General features: G+C 36.6%; 1 protein-coding gene across 1 annotated transcript; it reads right to left on the bottom strand.

Annotated features, from left to right (window-relative positions):
- Window positions 1-6,230: 6,230 nt before the first annotated feature.
- Window positions 6,231-12,670, bottom strand: LOC311286952 (ras-related protein Rab-32). The gene is made up of 3 exons (XM_084403427.1): window positions 12,046-12,670; window positions 8,331-8,611; window positions 6,231-8,216 (listed from the first exon to the last, which is right to left on the bottom strand). Exons 1-3 carry the CDS (start codon window positions 12,236-12,238, stop codon window positions 8,037-8,039), a joined length of 654 nt encoding a protein of 217 aa, XP_084259553.1. The 5' UTR covers window positions 12,239-12,670; the 3' UTR covers window positions 6,231-8,036.

Raw genomic sequence — 12,670 nt, forward strand, 5'->3', positions numbered from 1 at the left:
GATCAGGTGAACGAAGAGCTGGAGTTTGATTGGGCGGGAGCAAGTGGCGTTCACTAGTTCGTGGGAAATAGCGTTGCCACTCTCTCTACTTAAACTCTTGTTGTGATTCTGTTCTTGATGTTATTCCATAAATGGAGATTGCTTTTGAGAAAAACATTTGAACGAATATAACGAATAACATATGTAAACATATATATATATTGATATATATATAAATATATATATAGTAGTTTGTATATATATTTTTATTCCTCTACACATTTTATTTATATTTTTTAAAAACTATCAAAAATATGTCATTTAATTTGGCATTTCCAGTTGACATCACAACTTCGCGAACTTCCTGACCTGCAGTTCAATCATTAGCCGTTAGGGACTCGAAAATCCAGCTTGGGAATCAATAATGTTCATGAATGACATGGCTTTTTATCGAATAAAACATATTTTATGTTTTCATGGGATACATTTGATGTAGGAATTTAAAGTAGGCTAATGTAATTTAAGTAGAATGTTTTGTGCAAGGATCTTGTTTGCATTCCAAGTAGGCCTATTTGGAAATCAGAATCAAACAATCAGAGAAGTCGCCGAGCTACTCGTTGTCCAACAGCGAGACAATCGAGTGTGCCTCTGTCGAAATATTCTTACAGTTTTGGAGTAAAAATCTATTCAAAATTAATAATATGTGACCCTGGACCACAAAACCAGTCACATGGGTCAATTTCTTGAAATTGAGACGTCGTCTGGAAGCGTACTAAATAAGCTTTCCATTGATGTATGGTTTGTTAGGATAGGACAATATCTGGCCGAGATACAACTATTTGAAAATCTGGAATTGTGATTGTGCTGCATTCACTCACAAAAATAAATGTTTTATATATTTACAGTAGGAAATTTACAAATTATCTTCATGGAACATGATCTTTACTTAATATCCTAAAGATTTTTGGCATAAAAGAAAAATCGATAATTTTGACTCATACAATGTATTATTGTTGGCTATTGCCACAAATATACCTGTGCTACTTATGTGATCCAGGGTCACATATTTAGAAATTATTAGGCCTATTATTATTAACCGCGTAAATATGAATTTTAATTAGTTTTATTGTATTCTCTTAGTAATAATATATCAAGGAACTGTAAACATTCTTGCATAATTGAAGTTTATAAGCTCATCAGTATGTTCAAAATGTATCATAGAAAAGATGTCTGTCTTTCTGAAAACGACATCAGAAGCACAACAAAGCTTCATGTCTCTTTGCCCTTGTATATTATAAATGACTGACATAAATGTCTTGCGCTTTTCTCCATGACACCCATCAAATGGAGCAAAGCACAATGAAATGAAGATAAGAAAGTGTCCACCAGCATGAACAGAGTTGTTTTCTTTGTTTGCCTATATACTTCAGAGCAGTGAGACCATGTATTTTGGTTTAAAATGCCACAACATTGTCTGTAAAAAAAAAAAGAAAAAGTTGCTGCCTTAAATTTTTTAAGTACAATCAACTTGGATGTTTAAGTCATTTCAGCTCAAATTAGCCTACATTAAACTAAATTTAAAAAACATATTTGAATCTTGCATAACTTGTAAAAAAAAAAATGTTGCAAATTGTTTCACTTATTTTGATTAGTTAAAGCAATGTAAAAACATTTTGTCAACTTATTGATCATATAATAATTTTTTTACAGTGAAATAATACTTTAATGAAACACTAACAAGACAATTAAATAATTAAAATACACTATAAATACACATATAGATTCCACAAAGGGCATCATATGGCCAGTTACAAAATGCAATAGATAAACAAACATTTCACACATTTTGCCTGAACCTTTTTTTTTATTAGATTTATAAATACCACAATTATGTAGTGAACAAATGAATAGCAGTTAAATAAAAACATGACCTGTGACCTCTAAAGCATTAAAACCCAGTGTCAGAGTTGGTGTGAGCAAAAGGAAATGTTTTTAAGGGGAAGTACAACATTCAACACACCTTTCTGTATGAGGAAGTGGTTTAAAGAGCAAACCCACAATGGTGTCAACCATCGACTTCATTTGGGAGGAGCATGAGAACATATATTGTTTTGAAATACACTTTTTATGTATAAATAGCTTCATTTGAACTAGTGTCACATATGGCTACATAGTATACTTTAAAAACTGATGACACTCTCTGACTTTAAAATGACTAAAAGACTATTCACGCTGTGTTATTCTTGTGCACAAGGACAATGCATTTGCAATGAACATTCATGTGTTTACACTGGAATACACACACGCAACATTTAAGTAATCTACAAAAGTATTTCTACAAGATCTAATCTAGTCAGTTTTTGAATAGGCCTAGTTGCAGTTAGGCGATTTCAACAGCTGATGTGCCAGCCCCATCTAGAGGTAAGCAGATGCAATTATTTCCATGGCAACTAGATCCAGCAGTAGCCCTTGGCAACTGATCACTTCCCCAGGGAGCATCCTCCTTAATGAAACAAGAGATGTTGATATGTAAATAACATGTTATAGTTCAGATTCTGCAATTAAATGTAATAGAACGATGCATTGCATCACTTTATGGATCACTTTATTCTAAATATATATATATATATATATATATATATATATTCTGGATCACTTTAAAGAAAAAAAATACATCAATTCTGTGGACCAAGAAATTAAAAAATTTGCATTTTTCACATAAATGGTTTCATTTTTGTTAGTCCTAGTTTTTACAGTCTTTACATTGACTGAAAGTACAAGTGGCACTGACTGTCATACCAATGCAAACAGAGGATTTGTGAGAAGGATTTCTCTTGATTGACAGAGCATCCAAAACCTGCTTAAATGGTTTACCCCTCCCTCTCGTTCAGTCAACCTTTGCATCATCCATATAGTCATATGTCTGATTCTGTAGAGGCTAAATGAAATGCATTCACTGCCAACATACAGTCAGGCTTTTGAACTGAATTTAGTGATCATGTAGCAGGTACTTTTATCTAAAGTGACTTACAAATGAGGGACGTCACAAAAAAAATATTTTGCAAATTCTATCTTACAATAACATTCTGATGTCCTTAAGATGAGCCTTCAACTCTGTTACATGAATGAAAAAAAAAGAATGATTTTTTTGTTGCACGCAAGCTAACATAAACAGTCATGAAGACAGACACGCGTGCTGTCACACCACTCCAGACATGCTCTCATCTTCAGATCCAACAACTACAGGCTGGCAGCAGCCGGTGCAAATGTAGGCCTATGCAGCACGCAGAGTCACACTGTCGGACAGTCTCACGGCCAGGACCAACAGGATCAGACTCAGGTACGATGGCCAAGGCTGGTATGCAATTTCAGTGTGCATGTCACTGTCCATTACAGCGGGTATTTCAGAGATCTGCACTGGTGGACTGAGTTTTATTTAGCAATTCATTTATTATAAAAATCATATTATCATGGTCTATTAGAAATATTTTAACTACTGCTGAAATCTCAGTTTGATATACTCTCCAAAAAATTAGAATATCATGGAAAAGTTTATTTATTTCCATAATTCCATTCAAAACGTTAAACTTCCATAGATTGTAGATTCAGGGCCCACAACTTAAACGATTTCAAGTATTTAGTTGTTTATTTGTACATAATTTGGGCTTCCAGCTCATAAAACCCACGAAAACAGGATTTCAAAAAATTTGAATATTACATGAAATCACACAGTAATTACACAGTGATACCATGGTCATTGAACCAGGTTTTGGTTATTCTGGCAGTGTGGGCAGGTGCAAATCCTGCTGGAAAATGAAGGAAGTAAAGTGCTCTGAAAATGTCCTGGTAGACGGCTGCGTTGACTCTGGATTTAATAAAGCACAGTGGACCAAAGTCCTCTTTTCTGATGAGAGCAACTTTTGCATCTCATTTGGAAACCAAGGTCCCAGAGTCTGGAGGAAGAATGGAGAGGCACACAATCCAAGATGCTTGAAGTCGAAGTCTCCACAGTCTGTGTTGGTTTGGGGAGCCATGTCATCGGCTGGTGTTGGTCCACTGTGCTGTCCACTCAACGCAGCCGTCTACCAGGACATTTTCAGAGCACTTCATGCTTCCTTCATTTTCCAGCAGGATTTGCACCTGCCCACACTGCCAAAATAACCAAAACCTGGTTCAATGACCATGGTATCACTGTGTAATTACTGTGTGATTTCATGTAATATTCAAATTTTTTGAAATCCTGTTTTCGTGGGTTTTATGAGCTGGAAGCCCAAATGATGTACAAATAAACAACTAAATACTTGAAATTGTTTAAGTTGTGGGCCCTGAATCTATAATCTATGGAAGTTTAATGTTTTGAATGGAATTATGGAAATAAACTTTTCCATGATATTCAATTTTTTTGGAAAGGGTCTGTATTTATTAATTTATTTAAAAAAAAGCTATCTTCTTTTGTACATTGTAGGCTATTGCATAATGCACATGTATTCATTTTATTCCTTTATAAGGCTTGTATATGTGTTAATGAAGACATTAATTTTATGTTTTAATTTTGATGTGTGTTGTTTCAGGTTGTTTTGTGACTTTTTCTATTAATTTTACAGGTCCACCTTGAAATTCACTGAAACACTTTTATATAACAGAATAGATACACCAGTTAATAGACACACAGCATACAACTAAAAACTGTTACACTTACAAGATTAATAAATGAAGAGGAAGGCTGTCTGATAAGATAAAAAGCAATAATAAAAACACAATGGACCATATAAACAATATTTTATAAGCAAATGATTCAAGGCAGTACAATGGGAAAATAAAAAGAAGCAGCAATTCTGTCCCCATCCACAGCATCCTTGGAGGCAGCAAAACAATCTTTTTCATTTTATTTTTGAAAATTATATTGATGAATCACTTCTAAATGGCCTGTTTTGGATAGGCAGACATAATACCACCGTCACCCAGTTGTGCTGCAACAAAATATCTGCTCAAACTTGATTTCAAGAAAACATCTTGCACCGCCTCTCTTTCCGTTTTTTTCAAAGGTGATTTGGTCCCAACAGTCGTTGACCTTTCGACATCCCCGATGAGCAGAAAGCCGGTAGCCAAGTTTCCTGACCAAAGCACTTTTACGGATTTCCCTTTGCTCAGTCCGTAAAGACAACGCGGCGTGACACTATCGCCTTCGCATCATTCGGCTGCATGGAGTGTCGTCGAATGAGCAAGACTCCTTCACGGTTTTACTCCTACAACACAACTGTAAAGCAATCAATAGCCTATCCTCCGGGAATGCTGTCAGACCTACAATTATTGCCCAAGGCTGGAAATACAACACGCTTACAGTTACAGCACTGTGCGATGCTCTAATGCTCTATCATTAGCGCGTCCAGCTCACCCCTCATATTGTTCCAAACGATAACCATTACCTCTCAAAATCATATAGCTATCATCACCCTTCAGATGCACAATTAATAACGTTGGAAAGAAATCACGCCTCACTTGTTCTTAAGCATTTGATGTGTGTAATGATCTTTCCTGTGGGTAATTCTTATGATTAAGTGTCATCACACAATGGATCATTCATGGGTTGTTTAAAAAAAAAAAAAAGTTTAAAAAAGATTTTAAGCGTTGTATCACACGAAGATGCAATTATATAGTTCATATAATGCTGATATTATATCCAGTTTCAATTCATCAGTTCTTTACTAGCTGTACAAAATCATGTTGAGGGTTGAATATTTGACTGTCTCCTGCTGACAAACCATAGCAGCAGGAGTTCTTCTTTTTTTTAATTTATAGAATTGTACACCATTTTAATAAGGGGAATAATGATGGTAACGGTTTATTCATAATAGGACACAGCTTCAAGTCTTTTTAATATTATGCTCACTAAATTCGGAAATTATTTAAATAATTACTTTTATTTATTGTGTTGTTATTGTTATTATATCAAAATGTGCATATTTGCTAATACTGCAAGTTCTCAGGATAAACCATTAAAAACAGAAAAGCTTTGCATTGCTCAAGCTGTTGTGTACACGACATGCAAGTCAGTTTAGTTTTTGAGGAAAGACTTATGTCATATATAAGCACCATAAAATTATTCATCATCATGGCCTCTGAATAAAAAGTATAGGCTTAGTTAAAGGTCACTGTTAGACACGCTCTATGTGGCAGACTCTAATGAGGCAAAGAGGACTAAAGCAGTCCAACGAGCAGAGAGCAACAAATTGAGACATGATTACTGTACTGTGAGATGATAAACACATTGTATTGTAGCTACAAGATGCAATTATACAGATAAACAGTCCAAAACACTTCCTCAGATAATGTGGGAAAAGTGAAGCCTATTTAGTAGACAGATGGAAAATCAGTGGATTATGGCAAGTCAGGATAAACACAGTGAAAAATGACTGCTGTGAGCAGACAGAAAGCATATGGGTAACATGACATAAAAACATTCAAACATCCAGTGACACATTTACACTAGGCACGCGCCTCCTCAGCGTCAGCCGAGACAATTCAGTGCAATTACTTGTCTGAAGCAATTGCTTTCCTTTTTTCTTTTCTTTTTTGCATATGGGCGCACACAGACATAACACTCGACTGTGTGAATTCCATGCTATTCACAGTAATGGGATATATTTTGAATGCTGGCACATGACTGCTTTTCTTTGAATTTTATTCATATAAAATCATATCATTTCAAGATCTTACATCATCCATCATCCGATATAAAATACCTTATACACATCAAATAATAACTTTCTTTTTTGTATAAGCTATAACAAGTCAAATACTGTCATGTGTGCAGGCATATCTCTAAAGAAAGCACTACAGACAGTATTTGGTCTAGCTGGTTCAGATGGGCTTTCCATCTTTGGTCTGCATCTGTCCTAAAATTCCAAAAATATCTCAGGTTGATAAGCAGCAATGGGCTAGTCACTTAAAGTCGGCATGAAACGGAAGTTGCATTAGTCTATTCTTCCCTATTGTGACGTATATATCCAAATGAAACGGCTTCTCAAACAAAACAAAAATGTAGGGCGGGACTTGGTTCTTCTGTCACATTTCCAGGGTTCTCAGAAGCGGAAGCTGTTACACTTGGGTAAACTTCTAGCGGTGAACGGGAGATGACAGCAAATATAATTTTTGTATTTCAATTTGATCCAATAGCAAAAGAAAAAAAAAATGTAATAGTTTCCACGATTTTCCAAAAAAAGGGAAAAAATAAAGATTGATTATGTTGGTCAGAGAGAAAGATGTCAAATCGCAGCAGCGTTATTTCGTTTCTTGACATTTACTAACATGGCGTTATAAATGTGTAGGCTATTAATTTTTTTTATATGAAAATATGAAATTTGGGATGTTGATAACTGGAAACGCAGTCTGTGAAAAGGGTCTATCGGGAATTGATTGGATGGTTGTGGTAAACATGTCATCAAAGAGATGTCGGGAGGGAAAGTTATTTTGATTAACGATTACGAGGGCACATGAATTTTTTAAAAAGTATTGATGTGCACGGATAAATTATTTATAATAAATATCCCATAAAAAAAATAAGAATTGTCCATTTTGATTTCATGGTGACATTAACTGTGTTTTTGAAGCTCAAGTATCTGTTGAGTGTACATGAGCTTATAGTAGATTGGATTTAAAACAGCACACCCCCACACTATGTAAATGCATGCACACATTTTTAGGATGCAGCATTTAAGTCTGAGGCTTTAACAGATGCAGATGTGCACACTGTTTTTTTGCTGCAAGAGCTTTATTTAGTTGTGAGTCTAACATTAAGTATTTATCAGAGAAAACTCTTTGTAAACGCTGCATGTTTTATTGATGACATTGTTGTTTTTGGCATGTCTAAATGTAAGTGCATGTAAGTGTTAAGGCTTCATGGTCTTGTCTTTCCCACAAACGCTTACTTCAGCACAATTTGAAGGCCCAACAAAGGGTGTGACCTCTCTCTCTCTTTCTCTCTCACTCTCTCTCTGTATTTTTCTTCCCCACTCTGTTCTTTTCGCCATCTCACTCTATAATTCACTGTTGGGTTTTCAGCTGGACTGGAATTTTGTGCAGGCAGAACATCTAGAGTCACTGCGCTCTTTTAGGTTATAATCAAAAGCAGGCAGGATCAGTACACTGTTGTCTGATTCCACAGGAACATTCTCCTCATCGACGGCCATTATATTTTGCACAAGACACATGATGGCTGCATCAATGTTTGTGTTGTCCTGTTAAAAAAAAAAAGAGGAAGGAAGAATATGAGTAGAAATGTCTTTTAACATGTGCAGCTAGTACTAGCAAGGTTAATATAATAGTAAAAAAAAAAAGCCTATAATTTGTACCTTCGCAGACGTCTCATACCAACCCACAAAATTATGGTCCTTAGAGAAATTGTCGAGTTTGGGCATTTTGGAGCATAAACCATATCTCTGTTGGTCACACTTGTTGGCCAGCAGGACAGCTGGCAGAGGACGCCCACTGCCAAGGGCAACTTTAGAATCAAGATCTTTTTTCCATTTCAACACAGCTTGGAAAGTGGAGGCACGAGTCATGTCAAAAACCACAAGTGCCCCTACGGCCTCTCTGTAATACACGCGTGTCATGTTGCCATACCTCTCTTGTCCTGTGAATAAAGAAAAAAATAAGTGAAAGATAGTTTATGTTTTTTTATTTAAGTCATATTTTTTCTTGTTTTATGGTCTTGAAGTGCTATTTCACAATATTTTTTTCTTTTCTTAGACTGGCAAAACTTGAAATGGTTTCCTTGACTGCAGACAACATAGACATGACATGAGCTTGACCACACGGGAAAAGCTTAATTCTGTCAGAACGGATCCATTTGCATTTGCATTTGCATTTGAGAGCGGTTCACCATTCATCCCAGATTTCTCAGCATAGTTAGCTTATTGTGCTCAACCGTGCTGAAGAATTTAAAGAAACTTTTCCACTAAAAAGAACCTTTTGTGCAATGGATGTTAAAGGGTTAGTTCACCCAAAAATGACAATTCTGTCAGTAATCACTCACCCTCATGTTGGTCCAAGCCCGTAAGACTTTCGTTCATCTTCAGAACGCAAATTAAGATATTTTTGATGAAATCTGACAGCTGGCTCACTCCTTCATAGGCTTCATTGTACGTCAGAACGTAGGCTCACTATTGGCCAGCATCACACACATGACCAGTGTCGGCCAACAGTGAGCCTACGTTCTGACGTACAACCCAGAAGCGCTGCGCTGTTACACTACGTGAACTCACTCAGAGGCCCACACAGAAGAAAATGAAAGATTTTTTGTCGCTTGATAAACTTAAGGTTGAGCCACTGTAGTCACTTGGACTATTTAAACGATATCTTTACTAACTTTTCAGGGATGGCAGATATCGATTACCTAGCAGCCTATGAAGGAGTGAGACAGCTCTCAGATTTCATCAAAAATATCTTCATTTGTGTTCCGAAGATGAACGAAAGTCTTACGGGGTTGGAACAACATGAGGATGAGTAATTACTGACAGAATTTTCTTTTTTGGGTGAACTCTCCCTTTAAAGGTTCTTAAAGGGATAGTTCGGCCAAAAATTATATTTAACCCATGATTTACTCACCCTCAAGCCGTTCGAGATGCATATGTCAATCTTTTTTCAGACGAACACATTTTCAGTTATTTTGGAAAATGTCTTAGATCTTTCAGTGGTTATAGTGTGAAGCTATGGGGTCCACCTCCTCCAAGTCCCAAAATGTGCATGCATCCTTGACAAAAGTAATCCATCCGGCTCCAGGGGGATAAATGAAGGCCTTCTGAGGGTAATCTGTGCGGTTTTGTCGTAAAAATATACATATTTAAAACTTTATAAATGAAAATAACTGGCTTCCGGTAGCGGTCGACGCGCGTTCACGGAGATGGATGCTGGCGTATGACGTAGCGTAGGAAGCGTCGTGACGTAGAACGAACATAGATTTTTTGTTTTGCTCTGCTCTCTGGCTGCGCTGTCACGTTCGTTCTACGTCACGACGCTTCCTACGCTACGTCCTACGTCATACGCCAGCATCCATCTCCGTGAACGTGCGTCGACCGCTACCGGAATCCAGTTATTTTCATTTATAAAGTTTTAAATTATGTATATTTTTACGACAAAACCGCACGGATTACCCTCAGAAGGCATTGGAGGAGGTGGACCCCATAGCTTCACACTATAACCACTGAAAGATCTAAAACATTTTCTAAAATAACTGAAAATGTGTTCGTCTGAAAAAAGATTGACATATGCATCTCGAACGGCTTGAGGGTGAGTAAATCATGGGTTAAATATCATTTTTGGCCGAACTATCCCTTTAACGGAACCAAAGATGCCAAAAAACAACCTTTATTTTTAAGTATTTTTCCACACTCATTTTCATCAGCGAGGCACATTACGCTATAAGCTAACTCATTAATATATTACTCATATAATATTATGTCAATAAATATCCTTTGTGGCTAGTCTGGGAACTTTTACCTTTCTAATTACCATTCTACTCCTGATTTCACAGCACCACATGGGGGAAAAAAGATGGTGACGTAAACATGTCTGGATCAGCACGGTTTCACAACGAGGACCATTCGGCCTGATGGTGGAAAAAATAGGAATTTTGTGGAAGATCTTATATGGAGGACCTAATATGTAGCTATTAATGCGTTATCATGCTGAAAATCAAGGCAGACTGAGGCTAGTTAGACTGTCACAGCTAATACACAGGGTTCGCAGTGCAGTATCTTGAAATTCGATCTTATAAGGTCCTCTGTGAGGTCATAAACTACTGCATTCAATTGGGGATGAGACTGTCGTGCAATCTATTTTTCTCAGTTAAGTCCATGCTCAAGGGTGCAGTCATCCATATTACATGCTTTCACAGTCAATAAACTATGCTGATAGAAATCTTTATTTAAATCGTATCAGTGTTTGTGAATTTAACATCTTATTACAAACATGACAAACAAAAACCTAACTGTAATTTTCAGAGTTTTGTAAACACATCTCTGAGTATTCCATTCTGTCAGCCATGTTGAATTTAAAGCATTGTTTTCTGGTGCGATTTTGTGCACGTGAGAGCGATGGAAAGGTTTTTGAGTGTTCTCACATGAGACCAATATAAGCACGAGACCAGACCAGTTAATATAAACACGGGACACACATTCCTGCCCCTGTGCTTTAGTTTAATCTGAGCATAAACACAAAGAGGGATTCATAGCACTGTGAGGTCACTCACAACAGCTGAGAGAAGAAAAAATATCCCAAACAAGGCATGCTTTGGAATGCATGTATGGTGTCCAAGCCAAATGTTTAAGGCATTACTCCAGTAATATTATTCATCTCTTTCTTTCTTTTTGTGTGTGATTATTTTTCTTAAGATCAAGTATTATGTTGTAATGGTGCGCGATTCACTGTGGATGGTCAATAAAACATCAGTGCTAGGAAATTGGTTGTTAGAAATAATTTTTCTGACATCATGTTTTTTTTCTAAACACGGTTACAAATGTTTTCATCTTTTTATCTAATTTCATTTCCATTTAATTTGTTACTTTATTTAATTATTGTTAGTTCATTTGTGAGTTTCCAGGCTTTTTGCTCAATTTTCAGTAATTAAATTCAAAGTGGTATAAAAAGTACAATGAATTTATTGCTGAACATTGTTTTAGCACTTGATTTTATATTTAAGACAACATAAATATATAGCCTTATGGAATACTATCTGACAGACATCACAACAGCGACGTTTTCTTATAGGCCTATATCAAGAGTTTAGGTTATGTCCTAAAAACTGCATAGATAATGCAAGGAATGTAGCTAAGTAGCCTATACACGATTTAAACGTTTTGTTGAATGGTTTTAGAATGGTAGGCTATAGCATGTCAAATTGTAGGACACTGCTGTCACTGCTTGAAATCTCCTCTCAATTACCCATATGTTCATTTCTTTACATAGGCTTATTGGTTTTTTGATAAGGTAGCCTGTGACTTAACTTACTGACAATCATTAACATTGCAGGCAAAGGCAAGGAATGTATTGGCTACATCAGTAACTGACCTGCAATGTCCCACAGCTGCAGTCGAATGACTGTCCGGTGATCCCAATTCAGGACTTTCAGAGCAAAATCCACACCGATAGTTGCGCGGTAATGTTGAGAAAAAATCTGATGCACATAACGCTTTATGATGGAAGTCTTCCCCACACCTAAATCTCCAATGACAAGTACTTTGAGTAACCGCTCCTGCTGCATTTCAGCAATCTCAACTACATGACAAATATATGCAGAAGAAAGAAAGCTTTTATTTTTATTTCTGTAAAATTAAAGTCGTGTTAGGCGGAGCTGGCTGTTCTCTGCGTCTAGGTTTACGTGGATAGTAAAACTACAAAACAGAACAAAAAAACAAACTGCGTTTCGTTGGAGCCTTGGACGCGCCTGACAGTTGTCAAACTGTCGTTTTAAAAATGCGTTTCTTCGGAGGTGAGAAGTTTCACACTTAATTTGCCAGTCGACAACTTTTCATCGAGCGGTGGATCCACTGTAAAGCCTTTCCAATCAAGTGTATTTAGCCTAAGCCTTTCTGACCGATCTATTCAAGAAGCTCATATCTTCACAGTCTGCCTAACTGAACTTTAAGACTAGGAGGAGATTTTGCTCCAGCGTTTGGTATCAAGAATCGCCTAT

This window comes from Rutilus rutilus (genome assembly GCF_951802725.1).
Source record: "Rutilus rutilus genome assembly, chromosome: 3".
In the NCBI taxonomy this organism is placed as follows: domain Eukaryota; kingdom Metazoa; phylum Chordata; class Actinopteri; order Cypriniformes; family Leuciscidae; genus Rutilus; species Rutilus rutilus.